The 26,543-nt window shown below is 44.8% G+C and overlaps 1 protein-coding gene across 1 annotated transcript in view; it reads left to right on the top strand.

Moving 5' to 3' along the window:
- The window catches only part of TACR1 (tachykinin receptor 1), a 138,989-nt gene extending 113,041 nt beyond the window's left edge, over positions 1 to 25,948 (top strand). Inside the window, exons 3-5 of the mRNA XM_047069282.1 lie at positions 23,149 to 23,299; positions 24,362 to 24,558; positions 25,657 to 25,948. Coding sequence (XP_046925238.1) covers positions 23,149 to 23,299; positions 24,362 to 24,558; positions 25,657 to 25,948 — 640 coding nt within the window. The remainder of the gene's footprint in view (positions 1 to 23,148; positions 23,300 to 24,361; positions 24,559 to 25,656) is intronic.
- The last annotated feature ends 595 nt before the right edge of the window (positions 25,949 to 26,543 follow it).

Raw genomic sequence — 26,543 nt, 5'->3', positions numbered from 1 at the left:
TGAATGAACGCACATGCTGACCTGTTGACTACAGGTCTCTCTGCCTTGGGATGACCTCCTAAGATCTCTAGCCGGGATATTCATGTATTTGTTGTTACCATGTCAATCATCAGATATTTATGGATTTTTGTAGCACTGTGTCAGGCATTTACCAACAATCTCTTCTTCCTTCTAGCCCCTTCTGAAAGTTTCATCATATAGGAAGAAAAATTCACAGCAGAACCATCTCACCTCTTGGGGGAGATGTCCTAGCCACTGTAGGTTGATTGGCAGAAAAAGCACAGTCTCTGTTTGTCAAAAGACTTGAGTTTGAATCCTGTCAGTATTACTGCCAGAGTCTTCCCTCCCAGAGCCTCAGTCTATCAGTAAAATTAAAGTAATAACAGGTGTGTGGTGAGAACTATGTGAAATTACTTTTATAAAGCATCTGGAATCTAGTAGGCACCTGGTATATGCTAGTTTCCTCCCGTCTTCCTATTGAGGAAAATAGTCAATAAACAAAAGAGTTACCTCTCCAAGACTTAGAGTTTCCAGTGTCTATGAGAGCTGGGGAGGCCTCAGAGGTGAGAGCCCAGCCCATCACTACAGAGATAAGGCAGAGATGCAGAGACAATCCACAGCTAGCCCGGTGTTGCAACAGTGATAATCAAGGCCAGCAAAGCCAGCCCCTGTTACCACACTAGCCATGCCCAGTTAGCCCCTTTATGCTGCACTTGGAATTGCCACTTAGGGAGGCTAGACTCCCAGTTTTCACAGATGGCCTCCTCCACGTTTGGAGAAGCATTTGCTCTGTATTAATGCCAGCCTTCCAGTGGAGGCGGCTTGGACGGCCTTCCTCACTCTGTCACCTCCTAATTGACTTCAAGAGGCAAACCAGACATGGAGCTCCCAGAAGTTGCATCGACCAGGCTGTTCTTCAGCTGACAAAGAGCTTTATAAACTTCTGTATGTGTAAAGCTGCCTGGGATGGGGGTGGGGGGAATTTGGGAGGTGAAACTGTCAGGGAAAACTACAGGTGATAGATTCTCCCAAGACATGCTGAGTAAAGAGCACCAGCTGCCACAGGGCTCAGAAGAATCCATCATGTGACAAGGTCTTTCCCCAGACACTGCCTGACATGGGAGTATGAGTATTTCATAGAATCTGACCCAAATGGCCCACTCCCTTCTTTTCAGATATGAGAAACTGAGGTCTAGCAAGAGGAAAAGACTTGCTCAAGATTACGTAGGAAATTAGGAGAGACAGAATAGCAGAGCAGATCCAAGCACAAACCTATGTCTGCCACTCACTTGCGGTGTTAAAATCTCCTGCCCACTGTGTTTGTGCATTTATCCATTTCTCCTAGTAATTATGTTAGCTTTTGTTTTATACCCATAGTATAACATAGTGGAGCTATGTTGTACAGATTCAAATAAGTTATAACTTTCTGGTGGTTTTATAGAGACTCTCTTGATTCCTAATGTTGGACATTAGGATATTAGATATTCCTAATTTGTGCCTTAATGTCTGTTTGTCTGATGTTAACATAGTGCTTCTTATTGGAATATTTTCTTCTGTCCTTTTCCTTTCAGTCTTTCTGTATCCTTAAGTTTTATGTGTATCTTTCATAAAGAGCATTTAGCTGGAATCGTTGTTGTTGTTGTTGTTGTTGTGTTGTTAAAATATAATCTTACCATCCCAACCTTTCAGCCAGTGAATTTAGTCTCTTTACATTTATCATGATCATTGACATGTTTTTTTATTTCTACCTTTTTATTTTCCTAGAACATTTATTATGTATATTTTTTATTTTTATAAATGAATGTACATAGCACATATATAAGTAATGGGACATATTAATAATTTGAAACATGAGATGAGCATCTTGTAAACTAGAGCATTATTAAGTGACAGAAATCCTCCTTCCTTCCCTCCCATATGTGGTCTGTATGCAGTCCTAAACAACAGATTGCTTAGTTTTGCTTGATTTTCACCTTAATAAAAATGGTGTCCTACTTCAAGTAGTTTTCATGATTAGCTTAAACTTTTTGCTTAACCTTGTGTTTCTGAGATTTATCTGTTACTGTATGTAGCTGTGGTTTATTAGTTTTAACTGCTGCATGCTATTCCATGTGTAAGGACTCCATAATTTATTTATCCATTCTTTTACTTGTTGTCACTTGGGTGGTTACCCACTTTTTGCTACTGTGAACATTTTTATGTATGATTCCTGAGTTGCAAGTAGAAGGGTTTCTCTAGGGCACATATCTTAAAGTGAAATCAACGGGTTTGTACGTGTTCAACTTTGTAAGATAACACCCCTAAGATCATTGTTTTCCAAAGTGAGTGTTCCAGTGCACATTCACCAGCAGTGAATAAGAGCTCCTTTTGTTCCATGTCCTTGCTAACATTTGGTGTTGTCGGGCTTCTTTATTTTTGCTTATCTAGTAAATGTGAAATGCAATCTTTTTGTGGTCTGAATTTGCCTTTCCTGAGGAAGGACATAGTTGTTTCAGGAGCAGGAAGTGATCAGCTGCATAGAATGCTGCTTCTAGATGTAATGGCTAAATGGGTCACCCCTCTCAAAGATGTCTGCATTTTAATGTGGGACAATGTCTGCACTCAAAGGAATGGATCTTAAGTCGTGTAGCATCAGCCCTATCACAGGCCAGTGAGAGAGGAGACAACTAGGAAGAGGAGCAGATTCACAGAGCCCCCACATCTAAGGTGACCAACCATTCGGATTTGCCTAGAATTGACAGGTTTCCTCAGATGCAGGACTTTTTGTTTTAAAACCAGAAAAATCCCAAGCAAGCCACAACAAGCTTGTCACATACTCACACTACACATATCGTTGTCTTCCAACCCTATTAGTCCTAAAATATTTTACTCCATGCAAGGAGCCTAATTGTCATGCGCGCGCACACGCACACACACACACACACACACACAAAACAGGCCTGGTCTCCATGGTGGCAGATGGCAGCATATAGCTGCAATCTGAACTACCTTCTCACCTGAAAACATTGCTCCAAAGGACCATCCCTGTTCACAGTGAATAAGGTGAGTGAAAGAATTTTATTTATTACTTCAAAAGAAAAATCTGGATCACATTGCATTGTATGCCAGTTTCTTAGTAGCTGTTTTTCTAAAAAATCCCTGTTTCCCCCAGCTGGGGAAATGTGATGGCTCGAAAACACATCTCAAAAATGATACAGGCCCCAGGGCCAGTCTGCTGGGAGAATCAGCCACATGCTATAGAGCCACGTTATGCGGACATGTAATCCAAACTCTGCCTCCCCCACAAGGTCTGAGTACACCCAGGAGCTCCTGATGGATGCCTGTGTCTCAAAGCAGACTTAATGGGGCTCTTGCCAGAGGTGGGGGTTTCAGGGAACAAAGACGACAGGAACCACCACTGTCGGTTTTTCTCCCCTGCAGCAAGTTATGACAGCACAAGTCAACACCTGTGTCAACAGTTCCTCATCTTGCAAATAGGCTTGGTGCTTCTTGTGAGCTGGGCTGGCATTTAGCAGGAGCGCATGCGCATAGCTGCACCTGTTGTGAAAGTAGTCTGATACTTCCGTCCGTTTGGTAAATAGTGTAACATGAGAAATGCTTTTAAAAAATAGTCACTAATTAGTGACCTACATTCTAATATGTGTGGTTTATCTCAGACACTGCAGTTGCAATATAATTCCAAGACATCTTTTTGTTGTTATTTGGGCAGAGCACAGAATGGCAAGAGGCCACTGTAAGCATCCTTTATTCACTTCAGGGATTGTGAAGTTGCCTTCAGGTTCAGGTTCAAAGCCCTAGGGTAGGAAAGGGCTTCCCAGGTGGGCCCAGGAGAACCTGTTCTGTAATTGCCTCACCCTGACTGGCAGAAACGGTCCCAAACGGCAGGTTTGGGAGCCTTGCTTTATTTGGCCTGTGTCTCTTAGTCCAATATGAGGCCGTGGAAAAGGAATCTGCCCAGAATCCCATTAAATGGCCAGAAGAGTGTCTCAGGAAGTGGCAGGGGGACTCTCTTCTCTGTCTTCCTACCTCCCCCTGAGTGTCTCCAGACAGAGAAGCCTATGCCAGCCTGCCCTCCCCGCAGGCTAATAGCTCCCTCCCCACCAGATCAGTTCAGTGGGCGCCCACCTGACTCTGGGCAAGGAAAGTCCCTGGAGCACCCTCACCTGTGAGCAACCACTATGCCCTCGTCCTTCAGTCCCTCTTGTTTCTTTCTCTCTTTGGCCTTCACCCCATTTAGTAACTGGGCTCACACCAGTTGCTGCCTTTCTGGCTGGCGACATCACGTGCAGCCCCTTATCACACACACTCCCTCCGAGGTAGGTGGTCAGACAGAAGACACAGGAACCAAGGCTGGTGACCAGCAGACAGTCACAACCCCTCTCACCCCTCCTCCTCCTCTCAGAAATAAAGTCACCCTCTGACTTTAGATGTCACTGGGCACTTCCACACACAGGATGCAAGAGCTGTCTGTGCAAGCCAGGCTGCAGGGCTGGGGGTCACCTCAACACCCAGTCAGGGTCATCTGGGAGTGGGGGGCTGCAGTGCAGTTGGGAGCCAGGAGTAGGAGTCAACAGACGGTAGCTCATCTGGATGGCGATCACAGGCAACAACACAGAATGATGGTCTTTGAACAATGGCCAGATTCTCAGTGATTTCCAGACACCCAGTCTAAATGCCGGTGGCTAGTGAAGTTTTCTCTTTTAATGTAGTGAGATGTTTTAATTTAAAGGTCTGCCTCTTCTGCAGAAATTATGCCCTTACATCTATCCGTAGTTAAAATGTAACTTACTGAATATAGTAATGATGCCAGGAGTCGGTAGCTTAGCTTAGTTTCCTTTGGTTTAGCTTAGGTTGGCTTACCTTAGGTTAGTATTTGTAATGTCCTTACTTGACACAGCAAGAGACTGAAAAAAAAAGAAAGAAAGAAAACCTACATCAGTCCACAAGTTTTGTTAAACTTTTTCCATGAAATGTAGACGTCTGTGAACCACAGACCTTGAAGGCTTGAGCAAAAGTGTCCTGAAGTTGACCTCACCTTGCTAAGCCATCCTCAGGACACCAGCTGTGTGCCAGGCACTTACAAGCTGCGGGTGTCCCCTGGGGGGCAGGCGTGTTCGCACCCCTGACAGATCCCCGCTGTGAAGGAGGGTGCACTGCATTTCAGCCTCTTGGAGTCTGATGCCAGGAGGCCCTGTTCAGCCAGCAACCCTCCCAGTGCCCCATCTGATTATGTGATCTGCAGCCTGTGGATCTGGCCAGCACTAGCATCTGGTCTGCTTACCAGTCATACCTCTCCCAGAAAATGGCATACAAATCAGATTCCTGAGAGCACGGTTAGCATGCCCATGCCTCTGAGGCTGACAAATGAGGGTTCTGGGGCCCAAAGCCTGGGGCCAGCCCCCGCACTCGAAAGAGCTCAGCAAGGTGAATGCCTTTTGGGGGTCTCTCGCAGCCAACCAGTCAGCCATCCCCAGAGACATCTTTGTGTGCCACAGACACCCATTTTCTTTCAAACTGCAGTTAAGTTCACTGACTAATCTGTCTAGGGAGGAATTTGGACAATTGCTCTAAGCCAGACTTGAATCCGGATCTATACTATTTTAAGCGGATGGATTTGGGTTCCCTCTTTGAGTTCTCTTCACATGTAGGTGGGGCCACCTGCCTCAGAACCACTGAGGCACTTGTTAACACTCAGGTCCCAGGCCCTCCCTCAGAATCTCTGGGGTGGGGCCCAGGAATCAGCTTTTTAAAAACATGCCCATGGTGATTTTTTGTTTTAGACAATCTATCTGAGAACAACAGCCATAGAGATGGAAGACAGCCAACGGGATTTCACACGATGGGAAAAACCTCTAGGCTTTCTCCTTCTAGGCCCAGGAAACCAACTTATTTCCTATCTTTAAAACAAATTTTTGTTATTGTCCAGTTGGCACCAAAACAGGTTTTGACCCAAGGAATGAACTCAGAGTCTGGAATAAGCCTGGGTTGTCTCAGTCAGTTAGGGCTGCCGCCAACAGAATATCATACACTGGGCGGGTACAACCACCAACACTTACTTCTCACAGTTCTAAAGGCTGGGAAGTCCAAGCTTAAGGGGCCTGCTTATTTCGTTCCTGGCGAGACCCAGGAGAGGCGCCTTCTTGCTGTATCCACACTTGGTACAGACAGATCGTCTCTCTTGCACCTCTTCTTATGAGGTCACTAATCCTATCATGAGGACTCCACCCTCAGGACCTAATTGCCTCCCAAAGACTCCACCTCCCATCCCATCCCATTGGGGGTTAAGGTTTTAACATGTGAATTTGGGGGACACAAACATTGAGTCCATAGCAGGGGTCTTGCTGGAGAGTCACAGTGAAAAGCAAAGAGGTTTTGAGGTTGGACCCTTACCGGTCCCCTTCCCACTCCTGATTTTGTGGGACTGGAGAGAGAGGAATACAACAAGTGGCCTGCCCATGGTTCCCCCTGCCCATGGTTCCCCCAGGTGGACAGTGGTGGCCTCAGGGTTCTGCTTTTCACCGACAATTCAGCAGAACACAAGAGACAGCCAGGAGGGGTTCTGTGAATGGCGTCATAATGAGGAGGGACACAGGATGGGACAGCTATGAGAGTACTAAAGAGTTTCTTAACCCTTCAAGGCCTCTCTTACTCCTTTAGTCTCTGGTACCCTGGGGCCTCTTGGGACCTCATTTCCACAGTGTGAGGGCAGAATGGTAGAGTGGAAGAAGAGAAAGAGATTAAAATCCCAGCTCAAACTTCATGTTAGTACTGTGATATCAGTCCACCTCAAATTTAAGTGGAAAATTGAGGTAATGAAACCCCACCTTAACAGATTGGTGTAGGCATTAAACAGGGTAATGCATGGTAACTTGCTGGCCTGCAGTTGGTGCTAAACCAAGGGGAGCTCAAAAAATGACTTCACCAGGGGCGCCTGGGTGGCGCAGTCGGTTAAGCGTCCGACTTCAGCCAGGTCACGATCTCGCGGTCCGTGAGTTCGAGCCTCGCGTCAGGCTCTGGGCTGATGGCTCGGAGCCTGGAGCCTGTTTCTGATTCTGTGTCTCCCTCTCTCTCTGCCCCTCCCCCGTTCATGCTGTGTCTCTCTCTGTCCCAAAAATAAATAAACGTTGAAAAAAAAAAAAATGACTTCACCAAGGCATCGCTCCCTACATTTTCCACAGTGTCCATGGCCCATCTGCAGCCTCTGCACTCCCACCTCATATTCTTACATTTTTTCCCCTAGCATACCTGCACGTCCCAGGAATGCCAGCAGAAATCAGGAAATCTGGCTAAGTATAGCTGTATTAGTCCACACTGCCGGCAACCTACCAACACCTCCCATATTGATGTCATGAGCTGCCTTCCTGTGGCTGCCCTCCTCAGGTCTCTGTTCCTTCCCTGTATCTTTGACTCAGCAGATGATTCATTTCAACCCCACCGAGAAGACAGAAACTGGACCTTTCCTTCCTCCCTTCCCTCTCTCCCCCTACACTTGAGGCCTGGTCCTGCTCCTTCTGAGCTATCCCCAGCTAACCCCCTCTTTATAGCACCATTGACTCCTGTCTTCACTCACAAATCCATGCAGAGCTCTCCCCAGACTAAACATTGGCCTCCTGGCTGCCTCACCGCTATCCCATCTCAGCACAAACATCTATGTGATGCTCGCTGAAGTTATAGTTTTCATTGACATACTCTTTTGTTCCTGCTATCTGCTTTTGTCCCCATCCTGACGCTGAAATTGCTCATGAGTGACCTCATCATTGTCAAATCCAGTAGTCTGTCCTCAGTTCTTTTCCACTGTGGGAAGAGCATAAGAGAAAACAAGGTGGGTGAGAGCAGGAGGGAACATTTCCTGAGCAGCCACCAGGTTCCAAGCACTGATCTGGGCACCAGCTCACGAGTAAGAGCAGAGGTTGCAGATTATGATACAGAGAGCTTTAAGCATACTGCTAAGGAGTTCAGGCTTACTCTGGTAAGCAGATGGAAGCCTGAACAGGGAGGTCATCTGTATCACTGATCAGAGCTGGGTTTCAGGCAAGCTTAATCTATGGTTGATAATTTAGGGAGTGGAGAAGAAAGATACTCTCTGCTTCTGCTTTCAGAGAAATTGCAGGTAACTTGGAAGATAAAGCTCGTGTGCATGGAATGAAGAACTGTACAAGGCATCAAGTAATCAAAAACTAAGTCGAGGGAAAGTGGTCTGGAGGATCAGAGGAATTGGAAGGGTTAAAAAGACCAGAGAAACTTCCAACAGAAGCTTGGAGCTACCCTCGAAGAAGGATGGGGCTAGGGCCGGTGCCACAAGGAAGCACAGCCCAGGAGCATAAATGAGACCGGTGAAGGCACTGCGCTGGCCGGCACTGCTTTCCTCTGCAGTGGCTGTGACCCAACCCCTTCTCTTCGCAGTGCAGTGGAGCAGGGGCCCGTGGATTTTAAGAGGCTGGTAGTAAATACTGCAGGCTTTGCAAGACCTGGGGTCTCTGCCGCAGCTCCTCCCCTCAGCCGCTGCAGCACAAAAGCAGTTGCTGACATACTTACAGCAATGGGCATGGCTGTGTTCCAAGAGATTTTTATGGTCCCTGAATTTTTATGGTCCCTGAATCTGAATTTCACATAATTTTCACATGACATGAAATAATCTTCTTTTGATTTTTTTTTTATCATTTAAAAATGTAAAAATCATTCTTAGCTCACAAACCCTATGAAAACAGGTGGTCACCTGACTTGACCGATGGGCAGTAGTTTGTAGCCCATGCCATGGAGGACTAAAGCATGGAGTCCCGTGTGGTGTCAGGGGACCTGGGTCCACACCTGACCATTCCCCTCCACCACCACGACTCACCAGATGCACAGCTATGCGGAAGCTACCTCTCTGTGTCTCAGCTTCCTCACCTTCAGAGTAGAGATAAAGATAGGAGCATCTATTTCCTCTGGTTGCCGTGCAGATTAAGTGAGCAGGAAGTCTCGAACCCATGAAACTTCCCCAGAGGCACAGAGGAGCACAGGGTACAGAGCATAGGTGTGATTGGGAAATAACTTGAGACTCAGAGGTGTGAGATTTAGGGTCTCGTTTGAGATCTGCTGCTTGATCTTTGAAGGGCAGTTCCTTAGTTTCCTCTTATGTAGAGTTGGAATGATTTTACTCACTCTGAGGGGGATTGGCTGGGGCAGGAGGGAAGGAGGTGGGCGGGAGAAAATGACAAAATAAATATGGTTGCACTTGGAAAAGGTAATGAGGCTTTGTATCACCCAGTACCCAGATCTTGGTTTCTAATTTTGGCTTTAACAAAAAGGAACCAACACACACACCTCCACACACAAACAAACAATGTTGGAAGTCAAGAGACATGGAGGGGCAATCAGAAGAGCTCCCAATGACTAAAGTTGGAGCAATTAGAACAAAATAAATAAAGTAGTATTGGATTATAATCCAAGGTATAGAATACATACACATAGGTCCATATTTATATAAAGGATTGAATAAACAAGTAGGTGAGGGACAACAGACAAATATTCTATTGGTCCCATATTATCCCATGCAGAAATATTCCAAATAATTTATGTAGATACCCTACTGTCCAGGAGGGGGAACATAACTCCCTATCCTCAAGTGTGGGCTGTGTGTAGTGACTCTCTTCCAAAGAGTACAGTATGGAAAGGGGCAGGGAGTAGCTTTAGGATGGATAAACCTGACAAATGCTACCTCAGCCAAGTGATCCAAATCAATACCAACAATGATAAGCCATATTAATAGCATGTACCCTTGATATTATGTGATGAGAATGGCATCTTACCTCTGGGGTCTTCCTCCAAAAAACCCATGTCCCCCATCTTGTAATGAGAAAAACATTAGACAAATCCCAGCTAAGGGACACTCTACAAAATGCCTGACTCAAAACTGTCAAAGTCGTCAAAAACAAGCAGTCTTGAACTTTGTTTAATAACAAAGCATCATTCTTAGTAGGAAGCCTAGTTTAATAGGCAAAAGTAATAAAGATAGGAACGCTATTAAAAAGTAGGCAAAAACGGTTGTCCACAGCAATAATCACAAACAATTCCTCATCTTCTCCTACCTCCTGCTCTCATACACATCACTGCCCCCTTCAGGCCCTCCCCAATCAGAACCTCCTTCCCACATCAAGTCCACACAGAATGTCTATCTCTAAGGCACAGATCAGCTTAGCTTTTATTCCAGCAATAAAGACCCCTTTTTTTGTAAGAGGAAAGGCTCATAAAAGTTGGTTGCAGAAATTACTAGATTCTCTTTGGCCAGCTTGGAGAGGCATGAAAATCTATCAATACTCCCACATTAAAAATGTTTGTCCTCTCACATACAATCCCCATCCGATTTCAAATTGATTAATGTAGTCTCCTTGAATATTTTTTGTGAGACACATACATTGCATTGCTCAATTTGTTAATGGAAGCTACAAACTGGTGGCCTGTGTGGCTCATGGTATAATGGTCTAGTGTCTATGCTAAGAAGACACTAACTTTTGGCTGAGGAACAGAAAGTAGGGTGTTTGTCTTTCCCACATGTTTCAGCCAATTGAGATCCTCTTTGGGCTCAGGGTTCAAGACAAGAAAAGACAGTAGAAATACAAGAATGAATTCAGCTGTAAACTGGAATCCAAGACTTGTCCACATTCCAAGTCATCCATGTAGATGAACTTGAATGCTAGGCCTGATGTTTTTAGCTATGCTATTTTTCAATAAATTACCTGCCTTTATCAAATGCTGTGGATAATTTTTGTGCTTGATGTATGTGTTCCTTCTTTAAAAACTATGGTTTCCCTGCTCTGCATGACATTTATCCACTCTTCTTCTGAGCTCATCTGAGCAGAAAGAGGAAAAAATGCAAAGGGTGGCAAAGAGAAAAGGACAGACCTGTTTTCTATTCCCATTTCAACCCTGAGTGACTTGAACAAGGCAATTACCTTCCCTGTACTTTAATTTTTCAATTTAAAATGGGGTTAGCAATAACTGTCTCTTACCCCAAGTCCCAGAGGTAATCACACAAAGACAAATCCACTTGGCAGAAACACCTTTACAATGAAACCACTGCACACAGGCCATGTGAAATTTCTACATCTTTTACAAGCCAACAGCTATTTATATTGTACCATGCTTCAAACTAGATTTCATCAGAAGATATCTCCCAAAGAAAAGGAAAATGGCCACTAACTGGCCATTTGTTAGCAGGTGTTAGTGCTAAGATTTGCTTTGTGAAGAGGAGATACTTTGCAGACACAGCACGAGAAGGGGCACTTGGCATGAGCACCATGAATCTGGGAACTTAGTCCAGACAGGGTGGACAGGCTATTATGACTCGGATTGTTTTGATTAGATCCCAGGGACGAGGGGGAGTGTAAAAACCAGCCAACACCTACATTTATGGTGCAACTTGCTTACATCAGGAAATGTTTACCGATACCATTTGGCACCGATTGGAGCAGTTTTAAAACAATGCCCCGCCAAAAAATAAATACATAAGTAACTGTATGTTAAATGTTCAAGAGAATGATAAAGTACAAGCATCAGTTCTGCTGCATGTATCTGAGTCCCCCTCAACTCCAATTTCATTAGAGGCTGCAGCAGCCAGGGCAAAAAGCACATCCCAGATCTGTCCTTGGTTACTCATCCAGCAAGGTGGATTCGCTGAAGTGATAGTCTGCCAACCTCAAGCAGAGCGTATTAACTATCTGGAGGGGTTGAGGGTGGGTGAGTTGTATCAGCAAAACATTCATCAGTGCCTGCCAATACTTGTAAAAAACATGTCGCAGACAAAAAATGCAGTCTTGTTCTCAATGGGATTGTAATAAACCAAAGAGGCTAGCAAAGCTCGTGCTACGTAGGTAAACACTGGACCGAGGTACATACTGGAAAATGGCATCATGACATGGTAAGGGATTGGGGGGGGGGGGTGGTGAGTTGGGCCCTGTGCAATGAATGCAAGCACATAAAATGCGCGATGCTTTAAGGCCCCTGTTATGGGGAAATGCCTGTACTCTCAAGGAAATGCTGATTGGTCCGGGTGCCGGTTTCAGTTTGGCGCCACCTGGTGGTGATTGTCTGCCAGACGTTGCTATCTGGGCTGTCTGGCGTGGTTGGGGCTTCCAAAACTACTAAGGGGATTCCAGGAATATCTACATGATTTGATGTCATCTGCCAGACAGAGAAGATTGACCAGGGAATGGAATACAGACTCAGGGGCTCCCTCTCTGTCTCCCTGCCTCCGGAGACAGAGTCTCCTTCTCCACCACATTCCCTACCCCACCAAAGTAAGAACCTTCACCCACCACGGCATCTTCCTGGCCACCACTAGCTCAGACCATCCCCTTTGGCCCCACTCCGGAAACAACTCCTCCTCCTTAATTTCCTCAAGGCCCCACTGATGTGGAGTTGTCGAGGCTGTTTACAGAACATGAGAGGAGTGATTATAGAAATTAGAGAATTACAGCACAAGACAGGATAATACCTTCTTGAATTTACCCTCAGATATCACTGTTCTTTGTACTCTGTTGAGCAGTCCTCACCACAGGCAAACTCTTGCTGGCTGTGCCCTTTTACTAATCCCTGCTTTCAGTCATGGGGTTCAGGAACGCTCACTCTTGTTCTCTCTGTCTCTCCTGGCCCCCTCCCCTCCCTCTCATGCCTAATCTCTCATCTTTCTCTTTTTTTCTTGTTACTTATACTCTTGATATTCTCTTACACAGAGACAGGTTGAGCATATGTCTCCCTTCCTCAAATTAAACTTCTAGCCTATCTTCTTGTGCTTGAACACAATAAGGTCCTCGGCTAAACCAAGGGCCATCTGATTTATGTTCTTCTCCCAGCATTATGAAGTCTGCAGAAGCTTTGTAATTCAGGGTTTATTTTGTTCTTTAACATATAACCCAGTGAAAATTTCAGGCAGGGGTATAGTCCTCCTGTCTCTACCCTATTCCCATGAGCAGACTGGAAGGAGGAGGGGTGTGGGTAAGGGAGCTTGGTTTCTTTCTGCTTGGGAGTCCGTTGTTTACATGTCTCTTCTTAGAGCATTTCCAAACTCTGGAGCCATTCCCGGCAACACGTCCTCTTTAGGACCTTTCTCTTTGTCTGAGAGAGCTGACCAAGAGAAACTCTGAAACCAGGACATCATGAGAACCAGTGCAGGGTTGGGCCAGTGGATTTGCCATATGATATCTTCTGGGAAGCTGAAATCCTGGCCGCAAATAACTGAAACTATCCCCTGACCCTCTTCTTAAGAAGGTCTAGAAATATTCCGTATTTGGAGAACTGAGTAAAATAATACGAGAGTTGTACTGCCATGGATAAATGATATACTACAAAGCCACAAAAACTACATTGTGTGGAGCTAGCACCAGAAAGAAAGATCAAGGAAACGGAACAAAAGCCCAAACAGAGCCAAGGATACATGGTAGTGGTATAAGGTATAAGTGCAATTTCAATTCAGCAAGGAAAGGACGCAATATCTAATAGCGGTGCTGGGAAAGCTGTAGACAATTAGTGAAGAAAACAATGTGGCAGCTTTTGTCATAACACTCATCAAAATAAATCCCTGATGGACTGAATAGTTACAACACAAATAATCAAATAAATAAACTGGAAGAAAGCAGGGGTGAATATTTTCATAACTATGATATTGAAAAGGCAATTCTAAGTATAATATGATAGAAGCCATAAAGAATTCTCACAAATTAGTAAGGACTGTATGAACACCCCATGTAAAATCAAGCGAATTATACAAGTGGTCAATTTGGAAAAGAAAAAATGACAATGACAAAAGGCATAATTATAAAATTTCAATTTATAATGAATAAAGAATATTCAAAGTAAGCTATCATGTTGTTAAAGACTAACACACATCCCAACACCCAGTGCCACCATGCAGGAAAAAGAGAAAGCCCAGAGGCCATAAGTTAGCAGATACTTTCTGAAGAGGGACAATATATGCCAAACCTTTAATAATACTTTAATTCTGGCTAATTAATTGTTGGGAAATGAGAATGAGAGCAAAGATATGTATTGAAGATGTTAATTACAGTATGAGTTAAATATCAAAACATTGTAAATAACTCAAACGTCCCAATTAGAAGGCTGGCTGAATACCCATGTACTTCTATAATATGGGGCATGGTCACACTGGTTAGAAACATTGTCATAGAAATAGATTCATTGACATAAAAAGATGATTGTGGCACAGTGTTATTTTTGAAGTAATATAAAATATACTTATGTATGTACAAGTAAGAGTGTGAATGTGCAGCTAGGTATAGGAAAATGTCAACTTTATTAGGATTTATTTCTAGGTCATGGGCTCACAAGAACTTCTAAAGGTGTTCTTTTCATGCTTGCCTGTATTTTCAAATCCACAATGAATATATAGTGCTTGCAACAAGAAAACTATTGATTACAAAATCGGGGTGCCTGGGTGGCTCAATCAGTTAAGTGTCTGATTCTTGATTTTGGCTCAAGTCATGTTCTCAGGGTCACAGGATCAAGCCCTGAGATGGGGCTTAAGATTCTCTCTCTCTCCCTCTGTCCCTACCCTGTGCTTGCTCGCTCAAGAAAGAAAGAAAGAAAGAAAGAAAGAAAGAAAGAAAGAAGAAAAAAAATGAAGAAATGGGAAATGGTCAGGCCTGGGGCTCTGTGCCTGCAGGGTATTCAAGAGGATGCCCTCAGGGGGGCTTCTTGCTGGCTGTGGGTATGGAGCAGGTGAGAATTCTAATGACCTTCCAAGCCTGAGATGGTATCTTTCTATGAAGAGTTTCCTTGGGGCCAGTTCTGCAAGGGTGATTAAAGAGGGACACCGCTGGGCTCTGTCTCCAAGGACCATAGCATCTAATGAAGCAGATAAAACATAAAAAGGAGCCTGGAGAAGAACACATCAAAATTCTGACTTGCGTGGTTTGGATAATGACTGCAGAAAAACATATGTTTTATTTCCTCTTGTTCACTGGCAGGAGCTGAGCCACTGCCTTCAGGAGGCAGCACCATTTGGGGGTAGGAATCTGGGGAACCCAATTTTTCTGTGAATTAAATGAATACACTTGAGCATCTGCCTTGATTGGTCAGCACATCCTGAAAGAGGCTGACCTGGGGGCATTTCTGCCCCAAGTTTATGCCTGGATGCAGTTGATGGGAGTATGATCCCAGCCCTCTCTCAAGGACAGAGAGGACATGTCCTCACATTTCTATATCCCAGGGTAGACTGGTCACAAGCAGGGGAGGGTACACGAGGGCTTTGTTATCCCATGCAAATGTCTTTCTCTGTCCCCTGACCTCTCCCTCCCTTTTGTGACCCAGCAGTTTAGGAATGGAGCCCCCACTTACTGCCCCCACTCCTCACTCCCCATCAGCTGGCCCACCTGCTCTAATCATCACTGACCACACCATAAAAATGGAATCTGCCCATGACCTCCTATTTCCAAAACCACAGAGCAAGTTCCTGTCCTCATCCCACCTCCGCCTCCCAACACTCCTCCCCCAGGCAGGCTCCACCAGTCCCTGGACTCTCCCTCCCTGCCCTGTACCTCCCACCCCTCACTCTCCTACTTCCCTCCTGTCCTGGGCTCATCCTCATGTGGGCCTCCTCTGCCAGCCCCTCTCTCCCCTCATCTTCTCAGGGTTTGGGGATACCCAAGGGATCCAAATCTAATCTCCACCCAGGCCTCTTGTCCTAGTTCCAGCCAGATTCAGACATTCAACTGCTTGCCCTGAAGGTCAGCATGTCCAAACGTCAGCTTGCTGACCTCCCCAACAAACCTGCTCCTCCTCCCGGGTCCCCATACCTGCAACAGTCAGCCTCACTCTCCCCCATTCACACAGGCCAGAAACCCAGCTAAAGTGCCAAATGGCAGCCAAGCCCACCAGCTTTTCCTCCCAGCCACAGCACCCCTTGGGGTCTTCCTCTCCTCCCCATCCATCCAGTCTGCCATGGCTCTAGCTCAGGTCATTGCTGCTTCCAGCCTGGCTCCTTGCACAGCTTCCTAAAGGCTGGTGCCTCTAGCCTTTCCTGCCTCCATCCAAGCCCCACTGTGGCCAGAGCACAAGTATCTGATCATGTCACTCCCTGTTTAAAACCATTTTGTGATTTCCCATCAACTTCAAAATACATTATAAACTCTCCAGCATGTCATAAAATGCACTTCATGATTTGTCCTCTGTCTACCTTTCTGTCTAAGTCTCCTGATACTTCCTCACACAGCCATGTTCCATTAGTCTGAGTCACAACACAGCACCGCATCATGCCAAGGTCCTCCCTCGGTGCCTTTGCACTTGCTGTTTTCACCACCTGTAGTGCCCACCTCCTGCACACATATCAGGGCGTGGCCAAGCACACCTCCTGCAGGAAGCTTCCCTGATTGGATTGGTTGAGAGTCTCACTTCTGCATTCCCATTATTCTCCATGCACTTAGTAACAAAATGCCTACTGTTTTCAGGGTAATTTTAAAAATTGTTTACATATGTATCTATTTTTTATATTTTATATATATTTATAAAGGCCCCTGACGCCTTTCTCAGTGTCTCCACTCCACTTGAAGAGGTAATCACTGTCAGTCACTTCCCATATTACATTCTTTGGCACTTCTCTGTGTCCCCCAAAGACTGAGCTCCTGGTAATGGGAACACAGGCTTGGACTCCTCACACAGGGCCACAGAATTTATGAATTAGTAGACTGCAGTTTCTTTTTGTCTCCAATAGGACTGCAAGGGCTTTGGAATTTGGTCTAATGCCTAGAAGTGAAAGTGAGCAAAAAAATATATGGATTTTTTTTTCTTTTACTAGAAAGAAACTACATTTATCTGCAAAGAAGACAATTTTTTGGAAGGAAGTAAAAAGTTAAGCAGGCATCTAGCACTGTGCTTGAGGAAGAGACAGCCTGAGGGCTGCTCAAGGAAGGGCAGGAAGGGGGTACTGCTCAGCTCATGTCTATCAAGGGGTGGCCCCACAAGTCCGAGATGCAAAGAGGGCTCAGGCGTGTCCCTGGTTATCTCAACTTGGCAGGACCATCCCAGGAGGCAGGTTCAGCTTGTTGCCTGTGACCTAGGATGTAGTGAAAGCTACCGGGCCACAGGTTCTTAGTTTAAGAAGGAACGACATCAGTCACAGCTGCCAACAGGAGTAGGCTCAACGACGATGACTCTCAGCCCCAGCCACAAGGAGAACCCTCTGGAGAGCTTCTGACACTCTGATGCCCAGGCAGCACTGCAGGCCAGTCTTAAGTCAGAAGCTGAGACTGGAAACCACACACTGGAAGTTTTCAACATTCCCCAGGTGATTCCAGTGTACAGCCAAGATGGAGAGCACTGTGCTTCAAACTTGAACTTGCACAGGAATCACCAGAAAGTCTTATTAAAGTACACATTTTCCAATTTGACCCATCCAGGGTGGGGACTGAGAATCTTGGTCTCTAACAAGCTCCAGGTATCGCCGATGGCGCTGGCTTTATAGCTAGTGAGCAGCACGTCACAGGGGGTATTCAAGAAGTAAGGGGCTGATTACATGGTGTGGAAACTGTAGAGAAGGCTGACACAATGAATGAGGGTTAACGCATTGAATTAGATAAGCACAGCAGTGCTCATCCACCTTTCTGTGACAGCTGAAATCTCCCACCACCACCACCTAACAACCTGATCCACAGAAAGCCACATATAAACCCAGCAGAGTTGCTTGTTAGAGGGACAGCAGGAACCCCAGAGCTCTGCCCTCTTGTCTCCCTTCCTCCCCCACCTCAGGGCACCTAGAGCCTCCATGAAGTGCATTAGAAGACACACTGGATACTATTTAATAAACCCATCTATCTGATTTCAGATGCTGAGGACTATTTCAGAGACTGGAACTGTTGGTGCTTGAGCAACAAGTGACTCCAGATAGTGAGACGTTAGTAAACCTGGATTAGGGAGCATTACGGCATTAAGGACAGGCGAATCTGCAGGATTTGGGGTGACACAGTCTGTATACAGCAATTTTATCTTGTAATATGTGCCGCTTCTAGAGGGGTGACCTGGAGGGAACAAAGGTAGGAGGTTGTTGCATGCACTTGCCTTCCGAGGGTACCGGTAAGTCCACTGGCAGAATTTAATGATCAGAATCCACCGACATATCTCAAGTGGGAACCAAGCCACCCCTGCTGTCACAGCCTCTTGCTGTCACTCCTGGTCCTTTCTCTCACTCACTTCAGATGCACCCCTGACCCCTTCTTCTCTTCTCTCAAGGCGGATACTAACTCTGAGAGCTGATTAAACCCTGCCTGGCAGGAACCTAGGAATATCAGATTGGAGAATTAAAAAAAAAAGCATGGAGCCTCACATAATAAGATTACACGAAATTCCATTGGCCGGCTCTCTAAAACAATGATTATGGAAAAAAAATTACAAAACAGGATTATCTCCAGTTAACTACAAGAATATGGTAAAATTTCTTCAAGAAGGTGTCAAGATGGAAGAAATGTATTTTCATTTTTTCTAATGATGGAATTTCATTCATTTGACCTTAGAATTTTTTTGAACTTTTCTAATGTAGAGTCATTTAGAATTTTTAGTAACTTGGACATTTTTTGGATTGAGTATTTGCAATTCTTTTTTTATTTCTTTATTTTTTGTTTATTTTTGAAAGAGAGAGCGAGAAAGAGCGCGTGCGCGTGCACGTGCACGCACAAGTTGGGGGAGGGGCAGAGAGAGGAGAGGGGACAGAGGATCCAAAGCAGGCTCTGCACTGACAACAGACAGCCAGATGCAGGGCTCAAACTCATAAACCGTGAGATCATGACCTGAGCCAAAGTCAGCCGCTTAACCGAACTACTCAGGCATCCCAAGTACTTGCAATTTCTAGGCAAAAGGGGCTTATCTGAGCAAGATTTAGGAGGATACCTTTTACCTTTGATCCCATCCAAGAATCAAACCTACAGGTTTGTTTGTTTTTTTATGATTTGGGAGGGAGGGAGGGAGGGAGATTGTTGAGGGGCTCCCAAAGGGAGCAGAAAACTACTCATCTGGAGATGTAAGACCCCAGCTTCACTAGAATTTTCTCATGGATTTTTTAAATTAAGTTTATTGTGATAAAATACATATAACATAAAATTTACCATTTTACATTCACCATATTGTTGCAACCATCACCACGATCCATTTCCAGAACTTTTTCATTATCCCACATTCTGTACCTATTATTCCATCCCCTCTCCCCAGCCCTTGGTAACCTCTATTCCACTTTCTGTTTCTATGAATTTGCCTATTCTAGATATTTAATTTAAGTGGAATCATCCAGTATTTGTCCTCTTGTGTCTGGCTTATCCACTTAACATGTTTGCAAGGTTTATCCATGTTGTGGTATGTATTAGAACTTCATTCCTTTTCACGGCTGAGTAATATTCCCTTGTAAATATATACCACATTTGGTTTATCCACTCAACTTTTGAGGGATATTTGGGTTGCTTCCACCGTTTGGCTATGGGAAATAGTGCTGCTATGAACATTGGTGTGTAAGTATCTGTTTGAGCCCCTGCTTTCAAATCTTCTGGGTATATATCTAGAAGTGGAATTGCTGGGTCATATTCCTGTGTTATTTTCAATTACCCCTGTTCTACAATGGACAAGTTAATGCTCTCCCTGACTATAGTACTTTTTAACTGAAATTAAGTTCATACTTTTTGTTGTTTACAAATAAGAAAATTACTTTTCCTTCTTTTAAAAAAATAGAAGCTGATAATTTATGTTTATTGATTCAGCTTAGCATTTTCCTAATGGTCTGATCTGTGATTTTTCCAAAGCGTACTTTGTTTTAAAGTGTATGTTTTATATTCTATTCAAGTATGGTGAGGCCAACAGATAAGGACATGATTGCCATTGAAAAGATAGTTTATTACTCATAGTTCCCAGGACAAAGGGGCAAGTGCGCCACATAGGGCCACAGGCGAGAGAGAGCGCAGGAGACTTCAGGAAGGCTTTTATTGTGTGTTCCAGAGAAGGAATGGGTGAGGCAGGATAAACAGGCTTAGAATTGGCTAGTTTGAATCATTTCCATGAGCTCTGTGCCCCTGACTGTCTGAAGTGGCCCTGGGGTGACCATGGCAGCTGGATAGCATCCCACAGTGTAAGAGCCCCTGCGAAAACAAGTGGGTGGGGAGTATAGGCCCTGGGTTGGTTAGTTTGCATAGGAAAGGCACACTAGCAGGAGTTATCTCTAGGAATTAACTAACCCAAGGAGGCACAGTCCTTTCCAGGTCAACAAGGCCTAGACCTCAAAGCATCAGATACAGAAACTAAAAAATATGGTTAACACACATCTTAGTGAAGTCATAAAATCTCAAACAATGGGGTTCCAACAGGCTTGCAGACTTGGACCTGAAACAGTGCTTCTCAGTGCTAACCATATGCAAGAATAACTTGGGAAATTTTTCTCAGCTGTGGTTTCCTGCTTCTACAATCAAGGCCAATTTAATGTGTCTCTGAGCACTGATCATTTTAAAAGCTCCCCTGGTGATTCTCATGTGATTCCGGGCTCAAGAACCATTAGTTTAGGACAGTGTTTCTCAAAGTCTGAACCTGGACCAGCAGCAGCATGAACTGGGAATTTGTTATGAAAGCAGATTCTCAAGCCCACCCCAGACTTGTTAAGTGGGAAAGTCTAGGTGGGGTCCAGCCCTTTGTGTTTGCACAAGCTCCCCCAGGTGATTCTGAAGCTGGCTCAAGTTTGGGATCCACTGGTCCAGGGTTAGGAGCACCGGTGACTGGACTGCAGTGTCCTTCCATCGTGTCCCTGACTCCCATATAGATGCTCAGCACTCTGAGGCACTGGCCCCACAAAGCTCAACTAATGTGTTTTGATCATCAACCAAGTATCGGTTTGCATAAGGCAGGACTATTCTTCCAGGTAGGAGAAGCAGGTGTATCCTGAAGGTTCCCAGGGTCTCCCTGTCCCCTTATATCCAAGTGATAAGTACAGTAATCGGGGGAGAGGTTGAGATCAGGTAGGAAACTCAGTATGCACTCACTGCCATGGTGACTGGAGAACCCAGAGGCTCCCAGAGGAGGTGACAATCAAGGGGGACCTTAACAGCCTGTTGAGACTGTTGGAGCAGCCTGTCTGCACAAAATGGATGCACTCAGCACCCTGCTTTGCTGAAGCTGTTGTGCATTATTTAAGAGCTCTTCGAGTGTCTTCAAGTTGCAAATTTTAATATTCACAGGAAGCTGAATAAGTAAAACTGTGGAGCTTTGCAAAGAAGTAATTGAAAACATAGTACCAATAAAGAGAAATTAAATGAATAAGTAGTTTTTCTTTATTGGAAAAAAAATCATTTAAGAGAATAAGCATAAACAGAGTCATCACTGGATGACTTTTCTCCAGTGATAAAAAGCTGGTTCTGGGCTCACAGTCCTGCCTTCTTATCCCACCCTCCTCTTTTTACCTGCTGTGAATTTGAGAAAGTTAATTAAATTCTTAACTTCAGTTTCCTCATCTACAGAATGGGATTATGATAGTACATGCCTAATCATTTTTTTTGAGGATTAAATAAGAATAATGGTAAAGTGAGTGGCATTGTGCTCTTCACTAAATAAAATCTAACTATCGTTTCTGCTATTAATACTATCATTAACATTATTATCAACATAGCGATCTAGAGTGAACTCCCTAAAATATTAGCTGTTCCCACTATTATTACTACTATTACTGCTAATGGATCCTCTCCATTAAACTCACATCAGGAGAAAAGGGCTATAACTAACCAGATATACAAAGCACTCACTGAGAAAAATATCCTTTCGCAAAATCAAAAAATTATTTGAGCATCCTACTTAGAAGGACACTTGCCTTAAACAAAATAGAATAAGTTATGTTGTTGCACGAACATCAAAATCTCAGTAGTTTATGAACAATAGCCAAATTATGGAAAGAGCCCAAATGTCCATTGACTAATGAATGGATAAAGAAGATATGGTATGTATATACTACTCAGCCATCAAAAAGAATGAAATCTTGCCATTTGCAATGATGTTATGGGAACTACAGTGTATTATAGTGTATTATAGCTAAGTGAAATAAGTCAGAGAAAGAAAGGAAAATATCATATGATTTCACTCATATGAGGAACTTAAGAAACAAAACAAGTGAACATGGGAGAAGGGAAGCAGAAATAAGATAAAAACAGAGAGGGAGGCAAACCATGAGACTCTTAATTACAGAGAACAAACTGAGAGTTGGTGGAGGGGAGGTTGGGGATGGGCTAAATGGGTGATGGGTACTAAGAAGGAGCCTTGTTGTGATGAGCACTGGGTGTTGTATGTAAGTGATGAATCACTAAATCCTACTCCTGAAACCAATGCTACACTATGTGTTAACTAACTTGAATTTAGATAAAATCTTGGAGAAAAAATTCTCAGTGGTTTAATACTGCAAAAGCTTATTTCCTGCCCATGTCAATTTGTGCCAGTCAAACTCAAGTCAATTGGTATCTATCTTGCAAGCTGTAACCCAGAAGCTTCCATCTGCAGATATATTTTTAAGGGCCAGGCTTAGAATTGGCTTATACTTTGTGGCCTTCACCCACTGATCCTAGTTCTAGGATAAATTTTGTTTCTCTCCTCCAAGCTAATTATTCTTATACCTGTGAATCCACTTGTCCTACAGAAAGAATGAGAGCTCACCAACCACCTAGTGGTTCTCACCTGAATGTACAAGTTTGTCTCCACTCCTGCACAAAAGCCCAGCCTAAATGTAATCTGACTGGAATTAACCGAGTGGTACAAACACCTCCTGCATTCTAGAGAATACACTTTTATTAATGCAGCCTAAGGTTGCATTTTTTTTGAAGGGGGAATGTAAGCAATATTGAACTTACCATCAACTGAAATTGTCATAAGTATACAACAGATTCAGTTCCCTTTCATCAATGTTTTTTCTTCTCTTCAATCTCAACAGGAATCTCTATTATGGAAAAAGTCCACAAGAAAAACCTAAGTTGAAGAGATTTGCTTTCTCTAGTTTATCCATTCATATATCAGCCAACCACCCAATGCAGGTGGCCAGACTCCATGCTGTGCCTTATCATCCAAGCTCATTAATGGCAAATGCTGAGAAAGGTGGTTGGCAAGCCTTGACCATCCCTGTCCTTAGACTGACCCCTCCCATCCTTCCTGTTGCAGGTACCACATCTGCGTAACTGTGCTGATCTACTTCCTCCCCTTGCTGGTGATTGGCTATGCGTACACTGTTGTGGGAATCACACTGTGGGCCAGCGAGATCCCTGGGGACTCCTCTGACCGTTACCATGAGCAGGTCTCTGCCAAGCGCAAGGTAAGCAAAGAGCAAGCAGCACCTAACCCGCCCTGGCTCAGGCTGGCAAGCATATGAGCCTCAGAGCCTCAGGAGGCCCAGAGGCAGCAGGCACAAAACGTCCCTGGGTCTGTGGAACAGTGGAAGGAGGAGAGGAGATGTGGGACAGAGGAGGGAAGAGATCTTTCTTGGTTGTATTTGTAACCTAGGCCTGCCTGTATAGGCAAGAGCCACTTCTTTCTTGCCTTAAGAGTAATTGCAACCTGTCAAGCCATTAACACACACACACACACACACACACACACACGCACACACACTTAACTACAAATGCATTGAAGAGTTTAGTCCTCTTTTATTATTAAAGTTTGACAAAATAATACATTCACTTGGTTCAAACATCAAAAAGTATTAAAAGGAACAAAACTAGTGATGGAGAACAGAAACAGTGGGTCACGTTACTCACTATTTATAAAAAAAACCTTTTAAATCCCTTTTAACCATCTGGTGCTCCCTAGCTGCAGCTGTCCAGATGCCTCCCTTCCTCTTCTTTCCCCTGATACTACCCTGGCCTCTCCTCTCCACCTTTCCCCACCCCCCTGCCCTCACTGCTTCCTCCTCCTTACTGAGTCTCTCCCCACTGAATACCCATTCCCCTGGGTCATTGTCTGCTCTCCCTTGGCTTCTGCAGCCACTGCCCAGAGGGGTGATATCACACAGAGGTTCTCAAACATGACTGTGTTTCAGAGTCATCTGAAGGGCTTGTCAAACCAGAATTCTGGGTCTCACCCCCAGGGTTTCTGATTCTGTAAGTATGGGATGGGGTCCAAGAATTCTCATTTCTGACAAATCCCAAATGATGGTTACAAAGCTGGTCCCGGAGCCACACTCTGAGAACTACTGATATAATCAAAGTCCTTTGATACCACATATAAATGGTCCTGTCTCCTCCTCGAAAGGGGTTATTATAGACACTTCCCACCACACACTGCACTGTGTGCGGTGAGGGGCATGGGAGGAGAGAGAAAGTAGCTGTGAGAAAAGTTGGCTGTGGTGGTGACCTCACCTGCCCCACCCTCTTGCCAGGTGGTCAAGATGATGATCGTCGTGGTGTGCACCTTTGCCATCTGCTGGCTGCCATTCCACATCTTCTTCCTCTTGCCCTACATCAACCCTGATCTCTACCTTGAGAAGTTTATTCAGCAGGTCTACCTGGCCATCATGTGGCTGGCCATGAGCTCCACCATGTACAACCCTATCATCTACTGCTGCCTCAATGACAGGTGAGGACCTCATCCCCCACTCTCTCTCCAGGGACAAGATCATTTGTCTCTATAGCAGCCAAACAGCCAACCTAAATGAACAAAATCTTTGTGAGACAAGAGGGGATGGGAGGGACTGCAGCAAAAAGACCACACTACTCCATCCCTACTAATTATTGCCATGCAGCTTTATGAGCCCAAAGTGGACTTTGTTTTTCTTCTCCAAGAAGAACCAGACATCCATACTTTTGTGTGAATCTTCTGACTTTTGGACACTGGCAACTAAGTTAGTGGGGGTGGGGGTGCACATTAAAAAAAAAAAAAAACCTCTGTTACTGATGCATATAAACAGGCCTGAAAGCTGGATCTAGTTCATGGCCTGTGATTTTGTTCCCTCTGCCCTGTGGATCCATGCACAGGGGGCTGTGCATGCAGTGGGGGGGGGGGGGGGGGGGGAGACAGGGAGAGTAAGACACAAAGAGAGATTGATGGCCGTAGAATACCATTCTCCATAGGGCATCTTTTCCCTTCACTGGCCTCTCACTTTCCTCTTTCCATCTCATCTCATCATACAATTTGGGCAGCTTTACCCAGTTTCTTCTAGCAGTTCCAGCAGGACAGGGTAAGCAAAGAGGAATCAGTGCCTGGAAGGCCCTTACTTAGTCACACTGATCAGGAGAGCTGTTCTGGCAGAAGAAGCCAACCTTAGACAAGCAAGAGAAGGGAGAGCCCATCAGGAATGGTGGTCATCGGGGTGCCTGGGTGGCTCAGTCAGTGGTCATCGGGGTGCCTGAGTGGCTGAGTCAGTTAAGTGTCGGACTCTTGATTTCAGCTCAGGTCATGATCTCACAGTTTATGAGTTCAAGCCCCACATCGGGCTCTGCACCAACAGTGTGGAGCCTGCTTGGGATTCTTTCTTTCCCTCTCTCTCTGTCCCTCCCCTGCTCTCTCTCTCTCTCAAAATAAATAAGTTTTAAATAATAATAATAATAATAACAATAACAACAGAGAGTCATAGTTAGGCTTGTCTATGTGTTAAAGAGCTGACATAGTGGTGACAATGCCCTCTGGAAGTAGACTGTCCCAAAGGGTCACCTCTCCCATCTTCTGTCTCTCCAGGTTCCGCCTGGGCTTCAAGCATGCCTTCCGGTGCTGCCCCTTTATCAGTGCCGGCGACTACGAGGGGCTCGAAATGAAATCCACCCGGTACCTCCAAACCCAGGGCAGCGTGTATAAAGTCAGCCGCCTGGAGACCACCATCTCCACAGTGGTGGGGGCCCACGAGGAGGAGCTGGAGGATGGTCCCAAGACCACACCCTCGTCCCTGGATCTGACCTCCAATGGCTCCTCTCGCAGCAACTCCAAGACCATGACAGAGAGCTTCAGCTTCTACTCCAACATGCTCTCCTAGACCGCAGGTCTTCAGCAGGGGCAGCCACCACCATTTTTGTCTTGCTTCACTTCATGCATGGATAATGCCTTGATCTAGAAACCATCAGAAATTCCCTAACACTGGGGTTTGTGAAAAAGTTCAGAATTTTTTAGGGAAAACATCCAATCCTGAGTTTAAAAAAAAATCTGGATTCTTCTATGACTTTGATATCCCCCATGCTGTGTGACCCAAGGCAAATTGCTGAACTTCTCTGAGCTTGTAAAATGGCAGGGTTGGACTTGATTTCCCCTAAATCTCTTCCATGATTCTAAAATTAACTTTGGTTATATGTGGGGGCTCATTTAGGGCTGAATCCTGCAGCACCTGGATTTGCCTGGAGCCTCCATGAACTTCAGTGAAGTTGTCCATAGTCGTGCTCACATTATTCTCCTTTAGCTGGTGGAGCACATCACATCAACCTTCATTCATCAGGGTAAACAAAAGAAGGAACCACATAAAATCCAAAGGAAAGGTTTAACTCTGTGTTCTAAGCATCCATGAAAAGGAAGCATGGATGCCTTCCTTTAGAGACCTCAATATTTTAGTGCATCGACACCTCTTGAGATTGAGAGCC

This window comes from Lynx rufus, unplaced genomic scaffold, assembly GCF_022079265.1.
Source record: "Lynx rufus isolate CCGP_SWC_20201006 ecotype Redwood Valley unplaced genomic scaffold, mLynRuf1.p SCAF_8, whole genome shotgun sequence".
Classification (NCBI taxonomy): Eukaryota; Metazoa; Chordata; class Mammalia; order Carnivora; family Felidae; genus Lynx; species Lynx rufus.
This window is presented reverse-complemented; position numbering and strand designations above follow the sequence as displayed.